The sequence below is a fragment of the Moschus berezovskii genome, chromosome 12, assembly GCF_049115385.1.
Source record: "Moschus berezovskii isolate FMDL1 chromosome 12, NW_MosBer_1.0, whole genome shotgun sequence".
In the NCBI taxonomy this organism is placed as follows: domain Eukaryota; kingdom Metazoa; phylum Chordata; class Mammalia; order Artiodactyla; family Moschidae; genus Moschus; species Moschus berezovskii.
In genome coordinates, this window is record NC_142471.1 from 73,174,653 (window position 1) to 73,198,170 (window position 23,518).

The 23,518-nt window shown below is 41.2% G+C and overlaps 1 protein-coding gene across 1 annotated transcript in view; it reads right to left on the minus strand.

Moving 5' to 3' along the window:
* Positions 1-23,518, minus strand: part of SORCS1 (sortilin related VPS10 domain containing receptor 1) — a 158,848-nt gene that overhangs the window by 107,829 nt on the left and 27,501 nt on the right. The window contains exons 4-7 of the mRNA XM_055424696.2: positions 19,604-19,783; positions 8,346-8,492; positions 608-710; positions 265-341 (exon numbers count right to left, since the gene is read on the minus strand). Coding sequence (XP_055280671.2) covers positions 265-341; positions 608-710; positions 8,346-8,492; positions 19,604-19,783 — 507 coding nt within the window. The remainder of the gene's footprint in view (positions 1-264; positions 342-607; positions 711-8,345; positions 8,493-19,603; positions 19,784-23,518) is intronic.

The window sequence follows — 23,518 nt, forward strand, 5'->3', positions numbered from 1 at the left end:
AGTTGCACAGAGTCAGACATGATGAAAGTGACTGAGCACGCATGCAAAGGCTCATTTATGAAGCAAAGAAATCAAATTTTATAAATATTTGTTGAACTCAGAACTTTTGTAAGCCATGCATAAAACAAAAAAAACACATTGAGAATAAACACACTGAGAAGCTTTAGGATTTATGTGTGACTGAATAAATTCCCAGAAGTGAAATAAGCTAGACAATTTTTAATACATTTATATGCCAGTAACTTAACCAGGATACTTTCTTACCTGCCTCCAAGTGTTTCCCGCATCTGAAGAGACAAACATGCTGATGTCACTGTCTGACAACTCAGAACCTATATTACCTGGAGAGAGCACATCACCATTAGTGAAGAGAACTTTCTGCAAAAGCTAACGATGGGCTGTGCTGGCAGTGTGCACTGCCCTAGGTGGATTTAGACTGCAAGCGCTCTATCAGAGCAGGGGTTTTCAGCATAGTTGCTTCAGGGTCAGTGGCTTAGGTGCCTTTCAAAAATATTTTTAGCTTGCTCATTAAGTTCCAAGCACAGCTACCTAGCTTCTTAAAATAAATACAATTTACAGCAGTGAGCAGACCAGGCAAGCTGCTTACCTGAAGCCACTATGATGCTGGGGGCTGTGTCTCGGCTGGCGATGATCCCTGACGTGTAGGGATTCTCAGAGACCTTAAGGTGAAGGTGTAGGGAGCAATAGGGCTGAGAACAGGAGAAATGAGGATCATGAAAGCACACCATCTAAACGGTTGTTTAAAGCTCAGATTCAGAGCTCCTATCCATTCATTCAACCAACCCACCCATCCATCCACCCATCCATGAACCCATCCATCCCCCCATATTTCATTCCACAGATATCTGGTGCCCAAGTATAAGACAGCTGCCAAACATGAAGGAGAGAGCACTTTCATTTCAAGTCTAGTCTACTGACATAACTGCTATTTGGCCGTTCGACAAACATTTTAATACTTTATCTGTAAAACACATGGTGTAGTTTTATGAAAGACTTAACACTGACTAAAGTCTGGTCTCTGCCACTAAGGAGTATACAATTTAAGATCTTTCTATTGATTACCATAAAGAGAATACATTTTAACAGCCATGAGATAAGTACAGACAAAATATGAAATTCTAGGGGATAGGAGCCTACATTTAACTTCGGTTGAGGGGAAATTTCAAGGAGAAAATGGTGTCTGAGGCAAAGGTGGGTAGGATTTGAATTGCGGGTGAGATGCTCCAGAGGGATAAAGGACATTTCAGGTCTGAGTAATATCAGTGACAGAGAAAAGGAGCAGAAGAGTAGAGCTGTAATACAACAGGTAGTCGGGTAAGACCAATGAGGAGCAATGGGGTTTGAGATTGGACAAAAAGCACAGCCAGGCTGGGGGGGCTCTGAAGAAGTCACTTGGCATCTCTTAGTCATATGAAGCCTTGGTCTCAGTTCTGTAGAAGAAGCTGTATGACATGTGGAACTGTCCTTACATCCGCCAGACAACTGACATAGTGTCTGTGTAAGGGTATTATCAGATCCAGTGTAATTCAACATAAAAGTTCTTGTAGATGAAACACACAAGTGACAACAACTTAAACAAAAATTTAAGGGACGTGTTTGTGCATACAAAACTCGATCAAGTTTTCAGATGAAGACATCAACAGTTTTCAAAAAAAAAAACCAGGATAATAAATCTCACACAAATTTCATTTAAAATCATTCTTGTACTGAATCATCAACAACGACAAGTTTGTAACTGAACCCACGTCGCTTTTTATCTCTCAGGAAGATTATTTTCTAATCTTATTGACTTGAGTTTTTGAAATCACCAATGTACCTCTGTTATTACTTTCATTCTGCTCTGTAAGTCTCAGCCAGCAGATATTCGGAGAGAGACAGAAATGCAGTGATTACATTTAGATGGGATAGAGTAAATGACAAACTAAAACTGAAACTCAGAAGTAAAAGCAGCCAAAACACTGGTGAAATGACACAATGGATCACAATAGGGTCTTTCCATCACTGCCAACACAGTGAGTAAACTCCCAAGGAATGATTACCATAATAAATGGTTGGCTTTGCATGAAAATTTCATGTACAACTTTCAAAAATGGAATTCTTACTCTGCAATGTTCTATAAGGGTAAAGAAGACCACCCTTGTAAGAAGAAAGAGTCAGACCCCAAAACTTGGCTGCCTTTTGTCCAAGAGGAAGATTAGCAAGGATATTGCATGCTATAGAGGCCCCAGGGAAGTGCTGACCAACACTCAGGCAGATGCTGAGACAGGATAACCAGAGGTGTCAAACCTCGTGTCCATGAAAATGTTCCTGACAACTGAAACCTATCAGATCTTGCTTTCTCTGGTTTACCACAGCTTATTTCACCATGCATAATCTTGGATCATGTTATCGAGTATGCAGAGTTTTATTGCCCTAAGAGATCCATTTGACAAATAAAGAGAAAACATCAAGTACTACTTTACATCTTCTGTAAAACCTCACATAGAATCTAAAAATGACAATCAATAAACACTTGAAATATCAGGCAATGCTTTCAAGTTAGGGCATAAAAGACCTTACTTTACTGTTCTACTCAGAACAATGCCAGAAGTACCTGGGCTTAGGTATTCTTATAAACCACATTACCAGAATAACGTGAGAATCTCCATGGCATTCAAAGAAGTGATTACTACTATACTTAGACACAGGGGCTTAGTGGATGGCCTTTTGTGCCAGCAGGATAGCCCTGGCCAAGACAGCACCCAGGTGGCAATCTTAAGTCAGCCACTGGTCACATGCTTCATCACCCCGCAGTCAGGAAGGCTGTGAAACTAAGCCACCTGCCCCAAGGATTATTTATGAGAGGGCACTTGCCATTACATAAGAAAGAGAGCATTTTCAATTGGTCATTTCAGCACTGCTCTGTTGCTATGGCTTTCGGAGGCCTGAGAAAAATTAATTTGGGAAGAAAGGACACCAGTTCATGCAGCAGCAGCAACATTACAAACGATCTTTTTCGTGTACTTTTTTTTTCCCTCACTTGCACATTTGTAGTACTGGATTGCCCCCAACTGGTACAAGGAAAATAGTCTATGGTATTTTTTTCCCTTTTTTCCATTTTTTTCAAGAAAGTTACATAGTCCACATTGCAGAAGAACGATGTTTAGTGAATCATCTTCACTTTTTAAACTTAAAACGTTTACGCTTGAACAGTTTGGGATATTTACTAAAGTGAGGTCACCGAAGATTGATAGAGAGATTGTTATAATGTCTCTCAAATCACTGCAAACTCCTGGAAAACATGAGACAAGGCGTTCTAGTTCTTAGGCACATTTTGCCCAGGCAGGGGGCCCTTTGTCCATTTCTGCCATCCTGCCTTCTTTTCTCCCATTAGGGAACATATACTGAGTATCTTTCCAGTTCAGTTCAGTGGCTCAAGTCATGTCCAACAATTTGTGACCCCGTGGACTGCAGCATGAGTTATTTCTAATTTAGTATGAGTTAAAACACAGCTTATCCCAAAGACCTTTATCTATTTCCCTTCACTCCTCATTAAAAATCTACAAAACTGTACACTGAAATCACCATGATCTAGGAGCTGACCTACAAGAACGGAGGGACCAACACATGTGTTTGGAAGCTGCCTGTGGTTCTGACCCACACATAGGCATAGGGCATGGAGTATCACCAGCTGGTCAATACCAGGAGCAACCAGGTCCTTAGTCTTCAATCTTTCTGGGGTCAAGTACAGATTTTGCAATTCTGATGCAAACTGAGGACTCTTTCCCAAGAAAAGTGCACAAAGGAAGTACACACAAAGGTTTGCATTCCAATCCAGGGAGTTCACATGCTCTTGAAGTATACCGCAGACCTCTAGACTGCAGTCACCTTCCTGTGGCCTTATTCTTGTATTTCTTAATTTACCAACAAATCCTTTGGCGACTGCAAGTGTTCAGGGAATGTCTGTTGAAGTCAATTGATCTACGAATGAACTGCTATCTTCCTGTTACTGTGAGTGACCAGCAGAGAAGGGTTAAATGATCCAAGACATCCTACACACACAAGACATCCTACACACACACTTGCACAGTTTCTAATCTTGAGTTGGAGCATGGGATCCAGTGAACTTTTCGTAAGGAGTCGGGGACAAAGAAGAGGGTGGCCCCCAGCCAATTGGCTGGCTGTAGGGCATTCAGCACTGCTCAGATTCAGCAGAATATGGAAAGTTGCAACCAGTGCAGAGGAGCAGGAAGCAGGGTCGAGTCTCCTGGGGCAGCTGCAGCTTAGCTGCCAACTGAACCCATCAAGAAGGCACGGTTTCTCTCCATGAAACACTAGGCTGTCCCTCGGGGCCCAAGGATTTGTCACAGGCTCAGCTCACATTTTGCCTCTGGGGAGCCCAATCCTGAGGTTCTGCAGTCAGGTGGACCATGATCCATAACATCCCATCTAATTGTACAATGTGGTCTTTAGGGGAAAGAAATCCCAGCTGAGTACTCCAGGAAATCAGTCTAAAAGTCCTAAAAATACAGCCCAGATTACCCTGAATGTCTTATTTCTATATAATGTATTTTACCAGGAACATTCCATTTGGGGCTGCAATTCTGAACTTGTTCCACATTTGCAACAACCCTGCTGGGGAAAAAAAAAAAAATCTCTTTTCTAATCACTAGGCTGTGTTTCCAGTGACACAGTCACTTTACAAGTATTCACAATCTAAAATCTCTTTTTATCTCCTCTCTGCTACCAGCTCCCAAACCTAAGGAAGTTTTTAACAGTCTGGGTCTCCTAAAGCTCAAAGATCTTTCCTACTCTGTGCCTTGGCAGAGTTGTATAATTTTTTTTGTTTTTTTCTTCTTCCTTTTTTCATTTTCTTCTCCTCATTCTACTGCCTGTTTTCTAAAGCTCAGATTTAAACTACTACAGATTTAATAATAGGATTACAGAGGGAGGAAGGCCAAAAGACTCTTGGGTACCATATATCTGTATCTCCTTCATTGGTTTTTCCTTTAGTCTTAATGAGCCTAGTGATTCTGTTAACTGTGGGGTCAACTGGTGCACATGGACTTCAGAAGGTGTCTATTGTAACAAATTTTTCAGTGTGACTATCAATGGCAAGGAAAGGCTTCCACTAAAGTCCAAATATAAAACTCAAACATCTGTCCATGGCATGTCTGCCTGAAACAAAGACAACATCCTCCACAACACAAGTATTAAGCACCCACCATGTGTCAAGTGGAGAAGGAAATGGTAACCCACTCCAGTATTCTTGCCTGGAGAATCCCATGGACAGAGAAGCCTGGTAGGCTACAGTCCACGGGGTCGCAAAGAGTCGGACATGACTGAGTGACTTCACTTTCACTTTCACTTTCATGTGTCAAGTATGGCTCTTGAGCTAACTCTTTGGAGTGACCTTAAAAAGCACCATGGTCCCTATGCTTGTGGAGCTCACAGTGAGTGGGAGGAGATATACTAGCAAATCAACAGATGCATGTGCTGATTTCAGAGTGAGAAAGATTCTGAATAAAAAAAAAAACAACACATTGGACCAATTGCAGTTTCAGAGGATGCTCAAGGAAGCTCCTGAGATGAAGGTTCTCAAACAAGGATCTGAATGCCAAGAAAAAGTCATCCTAGAAGAAGGACATTTTAAGAGATATAATATAATGCCAGATACAGAGCCTAAAACCTAAAAGAGTGCGGTGAGCTAATGGTATGGAAAGGCGTGATCTCCTCCTTCACCATGGCCATGTGTAAGGAAAGAGACAGTCCAGAGACCAGGCAGGAGAAACGGACAGGGGCCAGACCATGCGGAATCTTGCAGGCAACAGTCAAGTATCTGAATTTCATTCCATCTGAATTAGAAAGTCATTAGAAGGTTAAGTAAAAGGAGGGACATGGTCTGAATTTTTAAAGTTCAAGTTGACACCTTTATGTAAAATTTTAGAGAAGAACAATCTAATCTCTCATGAAAGAAAGCAAATCAGAGGTTGTCTAGAATTTTTAGAGTGATTAAAATGTTGTATCTTGTCTGTGGTAGCCGTTACACGGGACTATACATTTGTCAAGATTTATCACTAAACTCTTAAAATGCTTTTATGTATGCATATCTCAACTCAATGAAGTTAGATCTAAGGGGGGAAAAAAAGGTTGCATTGGCTGCTGTGGTGAGATGAAGTTGCCAGGTAGAGACACGAGGAGCAGCTGTCACTGTAGGGAAAGGGAGGACTGATGATGCTTGGATTAGGATGGTCTCAGTGGAGATGGGGCTGTAAGCTGATACGGCATTTATAATTCGGAGGCACAGCAGTTAGACTTCCTAACTCTGGGCTGGGGGAGGAGCAAGGAATGTCTCACTAAGTGCTTTGTGTAAGAGGCTTTTCTAATGGTCCATTTATGATGCCAGAGCACCCAGGAAAGCCTCTTCAGGTGATACAGTTGACTCGTTCTCATGGGCATTCAGTCATCAACATGCATGATGGGATGGAAGACAGCATTAAGGCACTGGGACATCTCCCGCATCTTTGGCTTCAACTTGGGACAGCTGAATGAGGAAGGTGGGCATGTTTTTAAAATGCTATTTGCCTTATAAATAGCCAGTGGGAATTTGCTGTATGACTCAGGGAACTGAAACTGGTGCTCTGTAATAATCTAGAGGGGTGGGAATGGGCGGGAGGTGTGAGGAAAATTTGAGAGGGAGAGGACATAATGTACACCTATGGTTAATTCATGTTGATGTATGACAGGGATCAAACCAATACTATAAACCAATTATCAATCAATTAAAAACAAATAAATATCTGTTAAAAATGCTATATGCCTTGCATAGAGTAGGCATTCAATACATAACTGCTACATTCACTTACTCTGTAACTGGATTTGTGTACTGAGTAACAACTGGCTTTTTTCCCCCTGTAAGTTGCCACTAATAAGAATATAAGCTGAGTGGGAGGCAGAATTTCAGACTGCTTCCCTGATACATGATGACAACATGATATCCTCTGCAGCTAATAAGGTCAGGCCATGGCTGTGGCATCTTCTCCATTGGGAGGGTGACCTGCCTACAGCTGTAGGAGACGAACCTGTAAAGTGACTGGTCAGACTTCATGAGACAGAGGAAGCATGCTCAGTGTGCATAACTTTAAATAAAGCTGGGATTGTTTGGTGGGTGTGAATAATTGGTATATATCAAGCCCTTCTTACTAAAACTGAGGTCTCTTCTCTAGCTTTACAGACTGCTCTCTCCCTTTTACGAATTTAAATGAAACTTTGGATTTGTTTCCTAGAAATTAGCATTTAATGATGTATTATTTTACAATTAACCCCTGCCTCCCTTCCTTCATTCCCTCAGTATCAAATTAACGTGTCAAGTAAAGGGCAGGTGTCATAAATACTAAGAAAAGTAGGATGTGACCTTATAATCATTCATTCATTAATCTGTTCTCTCTCAAGTAGACAGCAAACTCCTTGAAGGCAAGACACATTTGTGATTCTTCTCTTGGACACCATCATATAATCAAATACAAAAATAATTTGATCTAATCTACTTACTGCCCCAACGCTAGACAAGTTTTTACAAGCCATATTTCAAAGTGGGAGTCAAAAATTTTGTTTTTAAGGGTCAGATAATAAATATTTCATTGATGAACCACACAGTTTCTGTCATGGCTACTCAATTCTGCCACTGTAGAGCAAAAGCACCCATAGGCAATATATAGGTGGATAAGCATGACTATGGTCCAATAAAATTTTATTCAAAAAACAAGCAGTGGGCTCGGTTTGCCCCACAGACCATAGTTTATCAGTACCAGCTTTATATAATGACATAAATGAATGGAACATATTATAAAGAGTACCGATTAAGGATTTAAATCAGTGGTCCTCACCTTGGTTTGAGGCATAAATTTCTCTGAAAATATGAATAAGCATGTCCACAGGAAAACACACTTACACAATTCTGCATTCAGTCCATCAACTTTACAGCTGAATTTATGTGTCATTAGATCCTTAACAGGTTATTCATGGGAAAGTAAGGGTATCTTTCCCCACCACAAATGGAAACTATCATACTTTCCCTTAAACTACAATATGTAGTCCTTATCGGAAAGTGGACAGCAACTGAACATCCTTGGAAATAAGCAAGAACCGTACTTGTGTTTTCTTACGGTTTTGGTCCATCACAAGCAGCAAAGCCGTGACTCTTTCCTACAACTGCCTTCACAGCCTTCCCCATCCAGTCCTGCTCATCAGTTGAGCAAGAAGCCCTGGGACCATGGGCATCTGCTTGTGACCTCCATCTCCGGCCCTCACTCCACGGGGCATTCCAGCCCCATCCGAAGACTCACCGGCAAGCAGTGCACCGGGTCCCCTCTTAGGTCCGAGTCCGGAGCCTGCAACAGACGCCAGTCTCTGCCCTTGTTGTACGTGATGAAAGTCTTCACCTGGTTGTCAATCTTCTTGTTAGCCAAGAACATTCCCTTTATCCCTGCTACCTGGGAAAAATTGACATGGCTGAAAAATACATCAATTTGAGAAGAAATATAATTATTTTACTTAAAAAAGAAGCCAGACCATCAAATTCAACTGTGAGCACTTGTCTTGAAGGAAAGAGAGTGAGCGTTGTGCTTACATATGACTCCCTGGGCTGTGGGAGACAATGCAATATCCCCATGCCCCCTATGGTGGTTTAGTCACTAAGTCGTGTCCGACTCTTGCGACCCCATGCACTGTAGCCCACCAGGCTCCTCTGTCCATGGGATTTTCCAGGCAAGAATACTGGAGTGGATTGCCATTTCCTTCTCCAGGGGATATTCCCAACCCAGGAATCAAACCCAGGTCTCCTGCATTGTGGGAGACAATGCAATAGCCCCATGCCCCCTATGGTAGGGGGGCCCAATGCAAGTTTGACAGTCTTCTAATCTCTTCGAAGGTAGGTTGACAGTAGCTTACAGCTGCCTAGAGATAAACTCTGATGCTGTTGGTTCTGTGTTTGGCAAATGATAAACAAATAGGGGGTACAATACTTTGGCCACCTGATATGAAGCACTGGCTCACTGGAAAGGACCCTGATGCTTGGAAAGATTGAAGGCAAAAGGAGAAGAAGGGGGCAAAGGATGAGATTGTTAGAAAGCATCATCAACACAATGGACATGAATTTGAGCAAACTCCAGGAGATAATGGAAGACAGAGGAGCCTGGCGTGCTATAGTCCATGGGGTCGCCAAGAGTCAGACAAGACTTGGCGACTTAACAATGACAACTTTTATTTTATTTTAGGCAAGCACTCATAGTCATAAATACTTTATCTCCTTTAATTATTGCAATAGTCCTTTTGGGTAAATATCACTTACTGTAGTTCACAAATGAGGAAACTGAGGCTCATTCAGGAATAGTGAGTTGCCCAGGATCACAACACCTAATGTCATATAGATGGTAAGTGGTAGACCAAAGATCTTAACCCAGAGCTCGGTGGTTTCATAGCCCCTGCCCTTAATGATGAAATCACTGCACTATTTACAGCCTTGGGCAATTAAAAAAGATCAGTGCAAACTCTGGATCTGATGACTATCACTTTTTTTTTTCTGTAAAAGATCTATTAAACTACAAAAATACATTAAGCAAAACAGAACAGCTTTTAAACATAAAGAAGTAGTGCTTTTCCTAAACTGTCAAACAATTCCTCCTCAATTTCTATAATACTATTAATCCTACCATAAACAGCCCTTATTATTTATTTGACTCTGCAAACATGATTACTTTTTCTCTTTTATATCTTAGGAAAGACACAACAATAAAGAAGTTGCCAAAACTGTGCAGGAACAAATCATTAATTGTGTGTCATATTTTTCATGTGTTTTAGAATTAAACATATTTATGATAATTGACTCTAAATTATAACAATCCAGGAAAACTTGGTAGTGAGAAAAGGTCTGAAATGTGTTGACAGGTGCATTCTAACAGTCTTCAAAGGTTATCTAATTTCATCCTCACAAAAGCCATCCTCATCTGAGGATGAGGGAATAGAAACTTAGATTAAGTGGCTTTCTGGAGCACAGACAGAGAATAAGCTAGAAAGCATACCTGAACCCATTTAACTTAACTCAAGCCCTTTATATTATAATATGAAAAAAATTTAAGCAGAAAGATGAAACCATGGTATCAGTACTTAACTCAGACCCTTTATATTATAATATGAAAAAAATTTAAGCAGAAAGATGAAACCATGGTATCAGTCCATGTACAAAACACTAAACCCAGGCCTTTTTAGGTAAAACCTCCGATATTCGCTATAAACCTGCACAGCACCTATCATCCTGATTCTATAGATGAGAAAACTGAGGCATAAATGAAATCTGATTCCTGAGGATAACAAAGACTTGGGGTTCACACCCAGATCTGTTAGACTTCCGACATTCTTTCAGCAAATACGGCTCTGACTTTGTCAATTCAGAGAGGTTGGGCTTCGATCAATAGAACACGCACGTTTTGCCTTTGCTTTTGACACAGTCAAACCTCATTAGTTCGGACCTGCTGTTTTGGCATCTGGGATAATTTAGAGTTGAGCCAACTTTGTACTCTTTTGTAACAACAAGTTTGTTAAGCAAATAAATGGTATAAATGAGTTGCTGGGGGGAATACTTTGAACTAAGGAAAACAAGCTTCATTTGGGGCCTGTAGTAGCCAGAATACTTTTTTACACACTGTGGATCCTCCACAAATGTGGAAGATAAAAATTTCCAAGAATACTCTACCTCTTAACAATGGTATGTTAATTGCAAACAATGCTTATTTATTCACTACACCGGCTCCAAAAGGATTACACACCAGGGAAGCCCATGTTGGTTCCTGCATATGTTCCAGAGGCTGTTACATATTTAAATGACATTTTACTGACAATTCTTTAAAGCTTTGATTTCATAAATCAGAATTTTCCCACAGTTGTACCTGTCTTCCCTCCATAGCATTACTACACATGGACAATGCAACACTCTAGAAGTTCATAAGGGAAAAAAAACCATTACCTATTCCAGTAGTTCCCTTGCCGTTTCCCGCACCATTCCTCTTTTGGCCCAGGTGTCAGATCAGGGCTACGTGTGTTTAGAAGCTGGTGCACTTAATTTGCAGAAGCGGGTGACTTTATTGGCCCCCGATTGTCTGGCTCTATCAAATGTCTCTAGAGCTTTGTAATTCATCTCTGGCAACCTGGCCTTCACGTTTATCTTGAGGAGTAAAAACTTAGCAAAGCCAAGGGGATGTATCATAATAAAGGAGAGAGCTGAAGAAGGTCTACTTATTTTCCTCTTGTGGCTAAGCACTTAATCTGGGAAAATCCCATTTCGAGTGCATTTTTATTTTATTTATTTATCGTTTATTTAGGCTTCTTTGGCTTGGTCTGCAAAGATGGTCACCCTTGCCTGCTGTTAGGCTTTTGTGCCACTCACGGCTCCTTTTCCCTGAGCCTGAGAAGCCCACCTGCCTGTCTAAGTACATGCCTGTTATGAGGTCTCATTATGTTTCTAGAACTTCTACCCTTTTACTGTGGACTCTGGATACCAAGGGAGAAGTATTAGTACCCAAAATGTGGAATATGTATGTACATGTGTGTATGTGTGTGTATACATGTGTACATATATGCATAAATGTATTAGTGTGTTAAGGTCTAGGTTTCTGCTGAGGATGAGGGGACACATTTTTGTTTGCAGACAACTCCCTCTGCATCCACATCATGAGCCCATTTGTGAACTGGGGTGGGCTGTGGTGAGATAACAGGGCAGGTTGTGGGGTGGAGGGTGGACTAGTATTCCCACTGGAAGCATGCCTTCACGTAGACACAGAGGTCAGGAAGTTATACCTATGGAAATGGCACACCCCATTGCTGGCAGTCTGTCTCCCTTCAGGTAAGAGCTGCTATTACCTCTTCTGTCTGTCTCAACTCTGCACAAAGATGCTGAGTATGTTGAGAAGCCACTTTTATTTCTTTGTTATATGGGGGAATATGATACCAAAAGTTTCAAAGTTAATTAGTAAGTATTTCTTATTCTCTTGGAGAAGGCAATGGCAAGCCACTACAAGCCAAAAATACCATGTTGATTAGATTTTTCAACATGAAGTGTCAGAGTTCTAACCTTAAGACAACACAAAACACTGACCTCAGGATATCAGCCTCAAAGTGCCACCTTTACTTCTCTTCTCTTCCTTTCTTTGATCATGAAGGCTACCCCCACTTCCTGGGGGGTAGATCAGATCCCAATGCTGATCTCTCCCAACCCATCCTTCCAGACCCAGCTCAGTAAGTCTTTACCAGAAACCAGAACCTCTCTTTTAATCCTGACTGTCCCCAACTCTTCTTCTCTGTCCTTCAATATGTCTCTCACACAGATGGTATCTTCATCTTGGCTCTCAACAACCATGTAAGCTTTTCAAGGGCACCGGTCATCCTGGAAATGTGTCTGGTAATCCTCAAACTTCTTACCACATGTGAATTCTTCCTAGCTTCTCCTGTCAGCTCTCACATCATCATGTCTCACTCGGGTATAACTTCTGGATTATCATTCAATCCACCGTATTCTCTCATTGAAGTTAATAATTGAAAGTCACTTTATACAAGAAGTGCTACTTTTGTTTTTAGTGAAGTAGGTAGTAAGAATTCTGCTTTAGAAGAGAGAACAAATTCATAGTGCCCCAAATTGATTAAATACTTAAGAAATGTCAGACATGACATGAAAGGCTTTTTGCAAGCAAGTGCACGTCCATCTCTCCATGCAGTGTAAGTGGCAGACTCATTGCATCCTCATTCTACACATGCAAGAACCAAAGTCTGGATGGAGCCAATCACTCTAAGGTTGTTCCCCCAAGAACCTTAGGAGTGGACTCCACATCAGTGTGTCTAACTTGAGAACTCAAGAACCTAACCCTTTGGCAATACTATTCTCTCTCATCCTGAGAGAAATATATCCTGAGAGAAATGTTATATGTAGATATTATAGGAAATTGCTTTTGATTCATTCTTCAGTACATGTACTCAGTAGTTGTTCAATTAATATTTTTAATATCCATCACTTACGCATTCTAAGTACCGGGAAAATAGCACATAGAATGTCTAAAGAAGTATACATTCACTCTGCAGATTTTTTTTGAGAGTCAGAATATGCCAAGTACTGGGACTTAGATTTCTTTGGTGATTTAAAGAAAGAACTCCAGATATCTCCTTTGTGTTTTAATAGTCATCCCTAGAAGGTGCTCTCCTACTCCAAATCTTTCATGCATGCCACATGGTGGCCATGTTAGAAAGATTCCTGCCCAGGAATTTTTGCTTATTTCCCTGATGCTGACTGGGAACTGATTCCTCCCACCCTCTCTGTCTCAGACTTCAATTATGAATCTGAAATGTCAAACTTAGAAGACAATTTTAAAAATGAATCAATGACAATGGCGGGAAAAGAGAACATATTGCCACCATAATGTCTTTGGAGACAGGATATTTTTTGTTCTAAAGAGAGTATCCCAGCCAGGAGAGACACATACCCAGCAAGTGCCTTTGTCATCAGAGAACCCACTGCCAACAAAGACTAAGTATTTTTCCCTTCCCTGTTGTCTTGGTCAGGCAGCACTCACCTACCCAGGGAGAGAATCGCCTTAAATAATTAGAGGGTATATTCTATGTCTTGCAATAGAAAGAAAGAAAGAAAGTGACGTTGCTCAGTTGTGTCTGACTCTTTGCAAGCCCGTGGACTGTAGCCCACCAGGCTCCTCTGTCCATGGGATTTTCCAGGCAAGATTATTGGAGTAGGTTGCCATTTCCTTCTCCAAGGGACCTTCCCAACCCAGGGATCGAACCTGGGTCTCCTGCATTGCAGGCAGACGCTTTACCCTCTGAGCCACCAGGGAAGCCCAACTATGTCCTAAATGGGAGAGGAATTTTCTTCCCTACCTCTTACGCTGGATTGTAAGAGGTAGTCTTTTCCTGAGAATCAAGGTGTAGCTACATCATCAGAATTGTGGAGCTTTCTCTTTTAGAGAGAGGTGCTCATAACACACAGAAGACACTGTGTGTGCAACGGCGTGCCCCGCTCACCAGTTACGTCTGTCATCCTGCCTACTGTGCCTCACTCACGCACGCATACGTTCTGTGCATTCTGAATTCATAGCCAGGTGGCTTCATTCTCAACACAACCCCTTCTGCTTGGCTGGGGTGAACTGTCATTGTCCATTAAACCAAAGGGCTCGCCATCATCATTAATTAATATCCCCTTCCCAGAGGAGGGAGGAATTGCCCAAAGCTGTCAGACTCAGTATCATCATCCATTCCAGACGGATATACCAGGAACCACATGTCTCAGACACACTCATCACAGCTCTTTGGCTCCGGCCACCATCAGGCCTGCTGTCTTCTGTGACCTGCTCCACATGGTGCCACTGGAGAATTTGTGCTCCTCAGGAATGACAGAATTTTAGGACACTTGTTTCTAGGATTCTCTTGCATGAACACATCCAGCAGGCAAAATTGGGAGTTTCGGGATAACATAGGGTGAATTTGCTTAAACTGCAGGCTCAGGACTTGGCTTAGTAAATGGTGAATAGGTCCAAAGCCGTCATATGCTGATTCTGTTTATGTTGGCTTTTCCCCAGACCATTTTCTTCTTCCCGTCTGATCTCTTCTGTAGGTTCAGTTCAGTTCAGTCGCTCAGTCGTGTCCGACTCTCCGCGACCCCATGAATCACAGCACGCCAGGCCTCCCTGTCCATCACCAACTCCCGGAGTACACTCAAACTCATGTCCACAGAGTCGGTGATGCCATCCAGCCATCTCATTCTCCGTCGTCCCCTTCTCCTCCCGCCCCCAACCTTTCCCAGCATCAGAGTCTTTTCCAGTGAGTAGGTATAGTCTAATATGATTTATGCTGCTCTCTAATGGGCTTCTATCTTATGGTTACTACTTGGCCACAATCAAATAGAAGCCTGAATGCTGATCTTTCTAGAGACACACAATAGTTTCTAGTTAAAAGACTGCACACTCTAGAATGCAGATCCTAATCCTGACACTTATTAGCTTTGTAATCTTATAAAAAATGAATGCATTTTCTCTGTTTCCATTTACTTCTAAACAAGAGTGATGACTACAGTCCCTGTGTCATAAAGCTAATATATAGATTGAATGAGATAATTTAAAAGCTTCTTTATAAAGTGTCTAAATGGTATCCCAAATATTATCTATTTACTGTGATCTTTCTTCAACAAAAATCACTACCCAGCATTTTTGCTCTGAGGCCAACTTTCCTGGCTCACATCTTGATTCTTCATGAATGGGGTCCATGGCAATGTTTACCTCACATTGAGGGGAATTTTTGGTATTTCAAGAACTAAACCTTGTAAGATAGGGCCCCAACAGTTTGTCCCCAACATTTCCCTATCTCAACACATATATTCACATGATTCTGGTGTAAAGAGTACCGCATTTGTTGTAAGGTTTCAAGGAAAGAGTGAACAAAATGACTATTTTTAATGAGATCTGTGCCTCCCTCTGCATTTCCCACACAGACTCACCAACAATACATATGCCTGATACACAGACATATCACACAGTCACATTACACAGTTCACCTCTGCTAACATAATTTAAAGAGCATGTGAGAACAGCAGGTGGTCAGCATGTATAAGCCAAGAATGCATGTCATCTTTCTCTGTCACCCCCAAAATGTGAGCAGACTGCATTCCATATATTCTATCTCTGTCACCCCCACCTGGAATGTTGCTCATCTCTCCTCCTTCTTAATGCATTTATGGATTTTCTTACTTCTCATTTATCTCTAACCACTCATCATTCATTGCCATTCTACTGGGAAATTCATGCTGGATGGCTTTCAGCTTCCTGCTAGGCAGAACAATCAGCTTTAAGGAACACTTGTGCCAGGTTCCGTGTCAGCCAATATTCTATCTTGGTAATCAGCCTATACGGCATCACCGTTCTGATCACATCAATTTCAAATCAAGTTGCTGTGAACTGCCAGGTTAATAAAACAAAGCCTCTTCTTCCCCCGGCCTCAGGATGCAGAACACCTTTACATAATGTAGTCCCACCACCTTTCAAAGTGAGGATAATAAGAGCCAGCAGCTTCCCTACAGACACTCAACGGAAAGGAGAGATGCAAAGGGAAAACATAAAGGTTACCAAAAAAATGGCTGGCCATGTTCAGAGTCACGCTGGTTCCTCTTCTCAGGGGCCTGTTAGTAATTTTTGATTTCAGAAAACCATTCATGGAAACAGTTTCGAATAACAGGACATGACAAAGTCATTCTCGTTCAAATCTGTCATCTTTTCCATCATCAAGGGACTAATTAAAATGTTCTCCATTTTGGCAGAAAATAAAATTAACCAGAGGAGGTATTCCTGCTATTGCTGCTAAGTCACTTCAGTCGTGTCCGACTCTGTGCGACCCCAAAGATGGCGGCCCACCAGGCTCCGCCATCCCTGGGATTCTCCAGGCAAGAACACTGGAGTGGGTTGCCATTTCCTTCTCCAATGTGTGAAAGTGAAAAGTGAAAGTGAAGTCGCTCAGTCGTGTCCGACTAGTAGCGACCCCATGGACTGTAGCCCACCAGGCTACTCTGTACATGAGATTTTCTAGGCAAGAGTACTGGAGTGGCTTGCCATTGCCTTCTCCGAGGAGGTATTCCACATCGACTTAAAAAGAGGGAGAAGGTCATCAGGAAGTAAAAACACCACCTGAAAATCAGAAAATGTTTTCAAGAGAGCAGGGACAGATCCGAGGCCTGAGAAGCCAACTGGCTGATTAGTGTGGGACAGTTGAGTAGATTTCACACTCTCGAAGCAAGATATTTCCACTGTAAATGCTGGATCAAAGCAAGAAAATGTGTGATATTTTCTACAAACACACTTAAAGTTTAAATGTTTATATGACATTTACAAAAGAGGACTGAAATGTGGATATTTACATTTGTTTATAAGAAAAGGTTCAGATGGTAAAGAATCTGCCTGCAATGCAGGAGACCCGGTTCAATCCTTGGTTGGGAAGATCCCCTAGAGAAGGAAATGGCAACCCACTCCAGTACTCTTGCCTGGGAAATCCCTGGACAGAGAAGCCTGGAGGACTATAGTCTATGGGGTCACACACCCTGAGAAGAGTCAGACATGACTGAGCATGCATGCACAGCATTAAGAAGACAACTTTGGTGATAAAGGATGGCATGTGGCCTTGCTAACTGCAATACAGGAAGAAGTAGAGATCCTGAACAGTGGAAGAACATTGGGCATTTAAATAATATGGGTTGGTTTTAAGATTATAAGACTAGAACATTGTTTTCAGGCTTAAACTCACTGGAATGTAATATTGATTATGCTATCTATAATCTGTTGAGTATTTCTATATTTCAGGCACTACTCACGGTACTTTAAGAAGATTAGCTTATTTCATCCTCAAAGAAATCCTATCAAGGAGATATTACATTTATCCCCTTATTTTAAACAAGGAGACTAACACTCAAAAGTTGTTGGATTTATCTCACGGAGATATATATATGTGGCATGGCCAGGATTTAAACCCAGCCTGCTTGGCTCTAAAATTTACACCCTAAATCACAGTTTTATCCAACATGAATTTGAAAGTAAATCACTAGAATATGTAAATGTTTTCCAGAATACATGTTCAGTTTGAGGCTGAGATATATGATACTATATTTATATGGAACATGGGCAGGAACTGAAGTGGAAGAAATTTGTGACTGCATAAAAAGTTTACAGGGTATTTTCCTAAATATATACACACAAACTATGTCCTATGCTCAGTTCAGTTCAGTTCAGTCGCTCAGTCGTGTCCGACTCTTTGTGACCCCATGAAGCACAGCACGCCAGGCCTCCCTGTCCATCACCAAAACACGGAGTTCACTCAAACTCATGTCCATCGAGTCGGTGATGCCATCCAGCCATCTCATTCTCTGTCATCCCCTTCTCCTCCCGCCCCCAACCTTTCCCAGCATCAGAGTCTTTTCCAGTGAGTCAACTCGTCACATGAGGTGGCCAAAGTATTGGAGTTTCAGCTTTAGCATCAGTCCCTCCAATGAACATCCAGGATTGATCTCCTTTAGAATGGACTGGTTGGATCTCCTTGCAGTCCAAGGGACTCTCAAGAGTCTTCTCCAGCACCACAGTTCAAATCACCTATGCTAGTCTACTCTAATTTCCATTACAAATACTTGAGCTCTGAGTTGTGCTTACAGTCTGCTAACATGCCTTTATACATACAGAGAAGTTTAGATACTAGAAGAAAATTCCCCAAAATACCTAAAGATGAAGGAATATAGAGAGCATTAAAAGAATTCCAATGATAGGTTTAAGTTTCTTAAGTGAAATTGGTTTCTTTCTTTGACATAACTGGATATGATTCCCTTTCTACTCATCACACAAACAACTTATATTCTCTGAGCTTATCCTCAACCAAATGATAGTATCATTGTGACTGAACACATCTAAATCAGTTTTATAACTATTTTTCAATAGAATATAAGTAGATGTTTGCACTTCCCAAATTCCAAATACGTTTTGTAATGGCTCATTATAACCCACTATGAATCCTTCATAGCACAAGACTGACAAATGGATAAAATCCGTCTCCAAATAGCAGCTTTCTTTTACCTGACTCTACTTTAAATAGCCAGTAAAGTGTTGGTGTTTGTCATGAAAGCTAACTGAGCCAACACTTGACTTTATTTTGAATCTGGTCCTTCTGAGAAAAAAAGGGTCATAGTTCCCTTAAGGAAATCTGGTAAACTCTGCTTTTTTGTTTCTCCTCTTTAGTCCCCTTTAGGAAAAGAAAGACATATGAATTTTATCTCATACATTAGATCCTTGAGAAGATGACAATCAGCCTGTAGAGGTTATGTAGTCAGAAAGGTCTTCAAATCCAAGTGAGTGTCTTTTTATTTTCCCCAATATTTAGCTACAATAATTTTCAAATTTTATTTTGTATTAGAGCATAGTTGATTAACAATGTTGTGTTAACTACACATGTACAGCAATGTGATTCAGTTACACATATATGAAGGATAGATCGAGAGTTTGGGATTGACAAGTACACACTGCTATATTTAAAATAGGTAACAAACAAGGATCTACTGTATAGCACAGGGAACTCTGCTCAATATTCCGCATGAACTAAATAGGTAAAGCATTTGTCAAGGGAGTCTGTTCTGATGCAATGCAAAAACACTCCCTTAGTTCTTTCTTTTGAGATGTAAGAGAGTACTGCCAGTCACTTCTTAGCTCTACCCGTGACATCTATTAGTCCTTTAAGACTATTTTCAAACTTCATACTAGGCTCACTCTTATTCAAACCTTTTAATTACCGTACTGCTTCCCCAGACACTTTCCAAGTCCTCTGGACTTGGTCAACAAAGAATCCCTCCCAGAGATGTCTTGTGAATGCAAATTAACCAATATTCATGTTCTGCAATCCCCTCCCTCTCCCAAACAGACCAAGGCCATGTAAGGAACTAGTCATTAAAATGACTGAGGGAAGGGCCAACCCCTGGCCTTCAATTGCCAGTCAAAGCACTGCAGTGGCTGAAGACCACACACGCCTTGTGACATACCTCATAGAGGTCAATCATGACATTGCCCTCAGGGCCTCTGCTGCTCTGGACATTCTCTAAGGCCAGGGTGAAGTAGACTCCACGTGTGTCTGAGATATAGAGGTTGTATGTGTCATTCTGGTTCCACTCTTGGACCGCTGCAAACACTTGGTTCTCATCAGTGCTGATGACGTGCATGTCCTAAGGAAAGACACAGGGAAGGGGGGGGGGAAGAACATTTTATACGTGCCCCTGGCATGTACCCACAGAATGTGACGATGAGGAACACCAGGACAGGCACGTAGGTAGCGTAAGGGAAGATAGAGATTTTCCTTTTGTGTATCTGTGAAATAATAATTAGTTGAGCGTTATTCACATATTTCCTTTGTCACAAGGTAAGGTCATCAGAAAATGAGACAGAGAGATGCTTGGTAGCTCAGTTACAACTTAATTGCCTCATTAGATAATCTGAAGGATAATTTCTCAAACATGTATGACTTTGGAGAATCAGGCATCCTGATAAATTTGCAAACCACAGAGTACATGCTCAGAAGGCATATACAGGACAGAACGAGAAAACAGACAAGCTTTGCATCTCTCAGTGTGGCCCATGTAACAGCAGCATGACCATCACCTGGAAGACTGTTAGACACACAGAACCTCAGGCCTCACCTGTCAAATAGAAACCTGTATTTTAATAAGATCCATGGATGGATAATATGCACATCCAAGTTTGAGAAGCACTTCCCTAAGGCTCAGCAAGCCCTAGAAGTCCCAGAGGAAAAATGTTTACCTGAGACCCCAGAGTACTAACCTTCAGGTTAATCAGCATTCTAGGTCTTAGCTTATCTAAACCTGTACCCTGAGAAGTTCAGCAGGAAGCCTTAAATAAAAGAGGGAAAAAACACTCTGCATAATTGATGATGTTTTCAGACTCTAGTCGTCCTGGAAGATAGAAACAAGGCAGAGGTAATGAGAGGCAGTGAGCAGAACCCCCTGGGGTGGGAATTCTGAAACCTTTCTCCCCAACTTCTGACCCAGAGGAGTAGGTGTTCAGGGAGAGACTGACACAGACCTGGGCTTGCTGTCTCAGACCAAAGCCTGCCGTCTCCCTCAAGGATGCCAGCTCATTGCTCTCAGCAATCTTTCCCCCTTCACCCAAGGTGGCATATATCGGTATCACTTTATAAACCCAAAATCAAAATAAAACAAAACAAAAACAGAATTACACATAAGCCTAAAGGTAGAAGAACAACTGAAAGATCCTTGGCCTTTGTGTAGCTCAGTGCTCAGATTCTCCGAGAGGAATCATCCGTTCTCCTTGAAAGGCTTCAGGAGATCTGTCGGTCTTCCTTGACAATTCCAATTCTACCTAACTTCTAAATTTCTCATTGTAACCTCTGCCCATATTCTCTCAATCAGTCAGCAATTCAGCTTCAAGTCTATTTTGGACACAGAGGAGTGAGTCTCTCATTCCTCTTTCAAGTTGATCATAGTGAACTCACATGATTCTAGAAGGAAGAAGTCCTTACTCAAAGGGTTTCATGTTCCTGACCCCTTTTCAGACCTTACTGTCATACTCTGGAGTCTGATTACAATTTTATAGAAACAATCCAGAGTCAGGAGCCCACCAATGAATCCTTCCCATGGATCCAAGGTGGTTGATAATGCAAAGTGAGGTCTGGTATAAAAGTTGCCCAATGTACGACTTTACTTATGTGCATTTTATTTTTCTTACGCACATTTCTTCTGGCAACGGTAGCTTGATGTTCTTTGAAAAACATTCTCATCCCTCTCGGACAAATTTCCCCCTATGCTCAGTCTTTGCTACTTTCTCCCACCCTCAGCACCAGAAGTGATCTTGCAGGCCTAGCATTCAGGGATCACTGATTTTTGGATTGTCAATGGACATTCCACCCAAGCAAACTCAGGAAGACATGATTCTAGAATGACTATGAATTACTACAGAGAGAGAGAAATTATATTTTACTGTTAGTTTGCAAGCAGTCAGAATAAAAAATAAAATCAGGTAGAGGAAAAGCCGATTCAGAAGAAAAAGTAGGTTCAAAACGTAAAGAGAGATGGTTCAAATTCTGTGACACTATTGGAGTCTCTGAACGTGGATGCCTAAGAAGTCTGGCCACGTGTGAACTTGTTAGAGAGGACAGTAAAGAAAAATGTTTGAAAGAATAGTCTTTAAATAAAGCTAAGTTCAAATCCTAGCTCTGAAATTTAGCTGTGTGAACAGAACTCTGTGCCTCAGAATTTCTACCTGCAAACTAGAGATAATAGTCTGTCCTTCATGGAATTGAAAGGATTAAATCAGTTAGTAAGTATTAAGCATTTAACAAACAGTGCCTGGAACCATACAGGCTAGCTATTTTTAGTTACACAAACCCTAAATCTCCTTTGTTGATTAAGCCAGGTTGATTTGGCCTTTCTGTTCATTGCAAATATTAGGGTATTGGAATATTATATTTATATATATTATATATACACAGTAATACACTTAATAAAAAAGTGGTTCATCCACATGGTTTGTTTTTTTTTCCTAATGGAAGCAATTAACTGTGGAAATTAGCCCAAGGGTTATTCATCCATGGAGGGCCAATGATTCCCCATTTCCTACAAGACAAATATCAACATCCTTACCCTAACATTTAGAACCCTTAAACAACTACTCCCAATTCATGTTTCCTTCCTAGTCAGTGAGGTGTGGCATTATCCCCGAGTTCAAGCTAAAATATTTCAGCACTAACCCGAGCATCACATAACTAATTCCCACCTCTGTGTCTTTGGAGTGAACCAGTGCCCTCGTGAACCTCCAAGGTCTGGGCCACAAATAGACAATGCATTAAATAATCTTAGGGGCCAGAGTAAATCATGTATATTATCCCAGCCCACTTGAACTTGTCCTTGGTAGATGTGGAAGAGAAAACATGGATGCTTTTAAGTGTTTAAGTCACTTAGAGAACTTTTCACAGAACTATGGCTGATACATGTTGATGTATGGCAGAAACCAACATGACATTGTAAAGCAATTATCTTTTAATTAAAAATCAATTAATTAAAAAACAACATATTAAATGGTTATCACCAGATAAGGGCCAAGGACCAATCTCTTTCTCTAAATACAATCTAATTTTATTGAATAGACTGTTTAAAAATGACAGATGACATTGGCCTTAAATATTTTAATTGAAACCTGATGGCCAAAGAATTGATGCTTTTGAACTGTGGTTCTGGAGAAGACTCTTGAGAGTCCCTTGGACTGCAAGAAGATCCAACCAGTCCATTCTAGAGGAGATCAATCCTAGGTGTTCATTGGAAGGACTGATGCTAAAGCTGAAACTCCAATACTTTGGCCGCCTCATGCGACGAGTTGACTCACTGGAAAAGACTCTGATGCTGGGAGGGATTGGGGGCGGGAGAAGAAGGGGACGACAGAGAATGAGATGGCTGGATGGCATCACCAGCTCGATGGACATGAGTTTGAGTGAACTCCAGGAGTTGGTGATGGACGGGGAGGCCTGGCGTGCTGTGATTCATGGGGTTGCAAAGAGTCGGTCACGACTGAGCGACTGAACTGAACTGAACTGAACTGAAAGACATATTTAAATGCCATCTTTCCTTTTCTTGCCTACATCCACTTATATCAGGAAAACATGCTATTTCTCCCAAAATGGCACTTCATGTTGAAAGCTTGTACTGAGACACAAAATTTTAGACCAAGAAGTGAACTCTGAGATCTTTTAGAGCATTTCCCAATGTCTGTTCCGTAGGACATCAATATTGTTGGATTTTTATAGTTTTTTTTTGTTTGTTTGTTTTAATGGATCCCTTTGTAAAATGTTTTGATGAATGCAAATTATACGGCTTTCTTGCTCACAGGACATCCTAGAACCTTTAAATACTGGTGAGCTTCTGTTAGTCTCC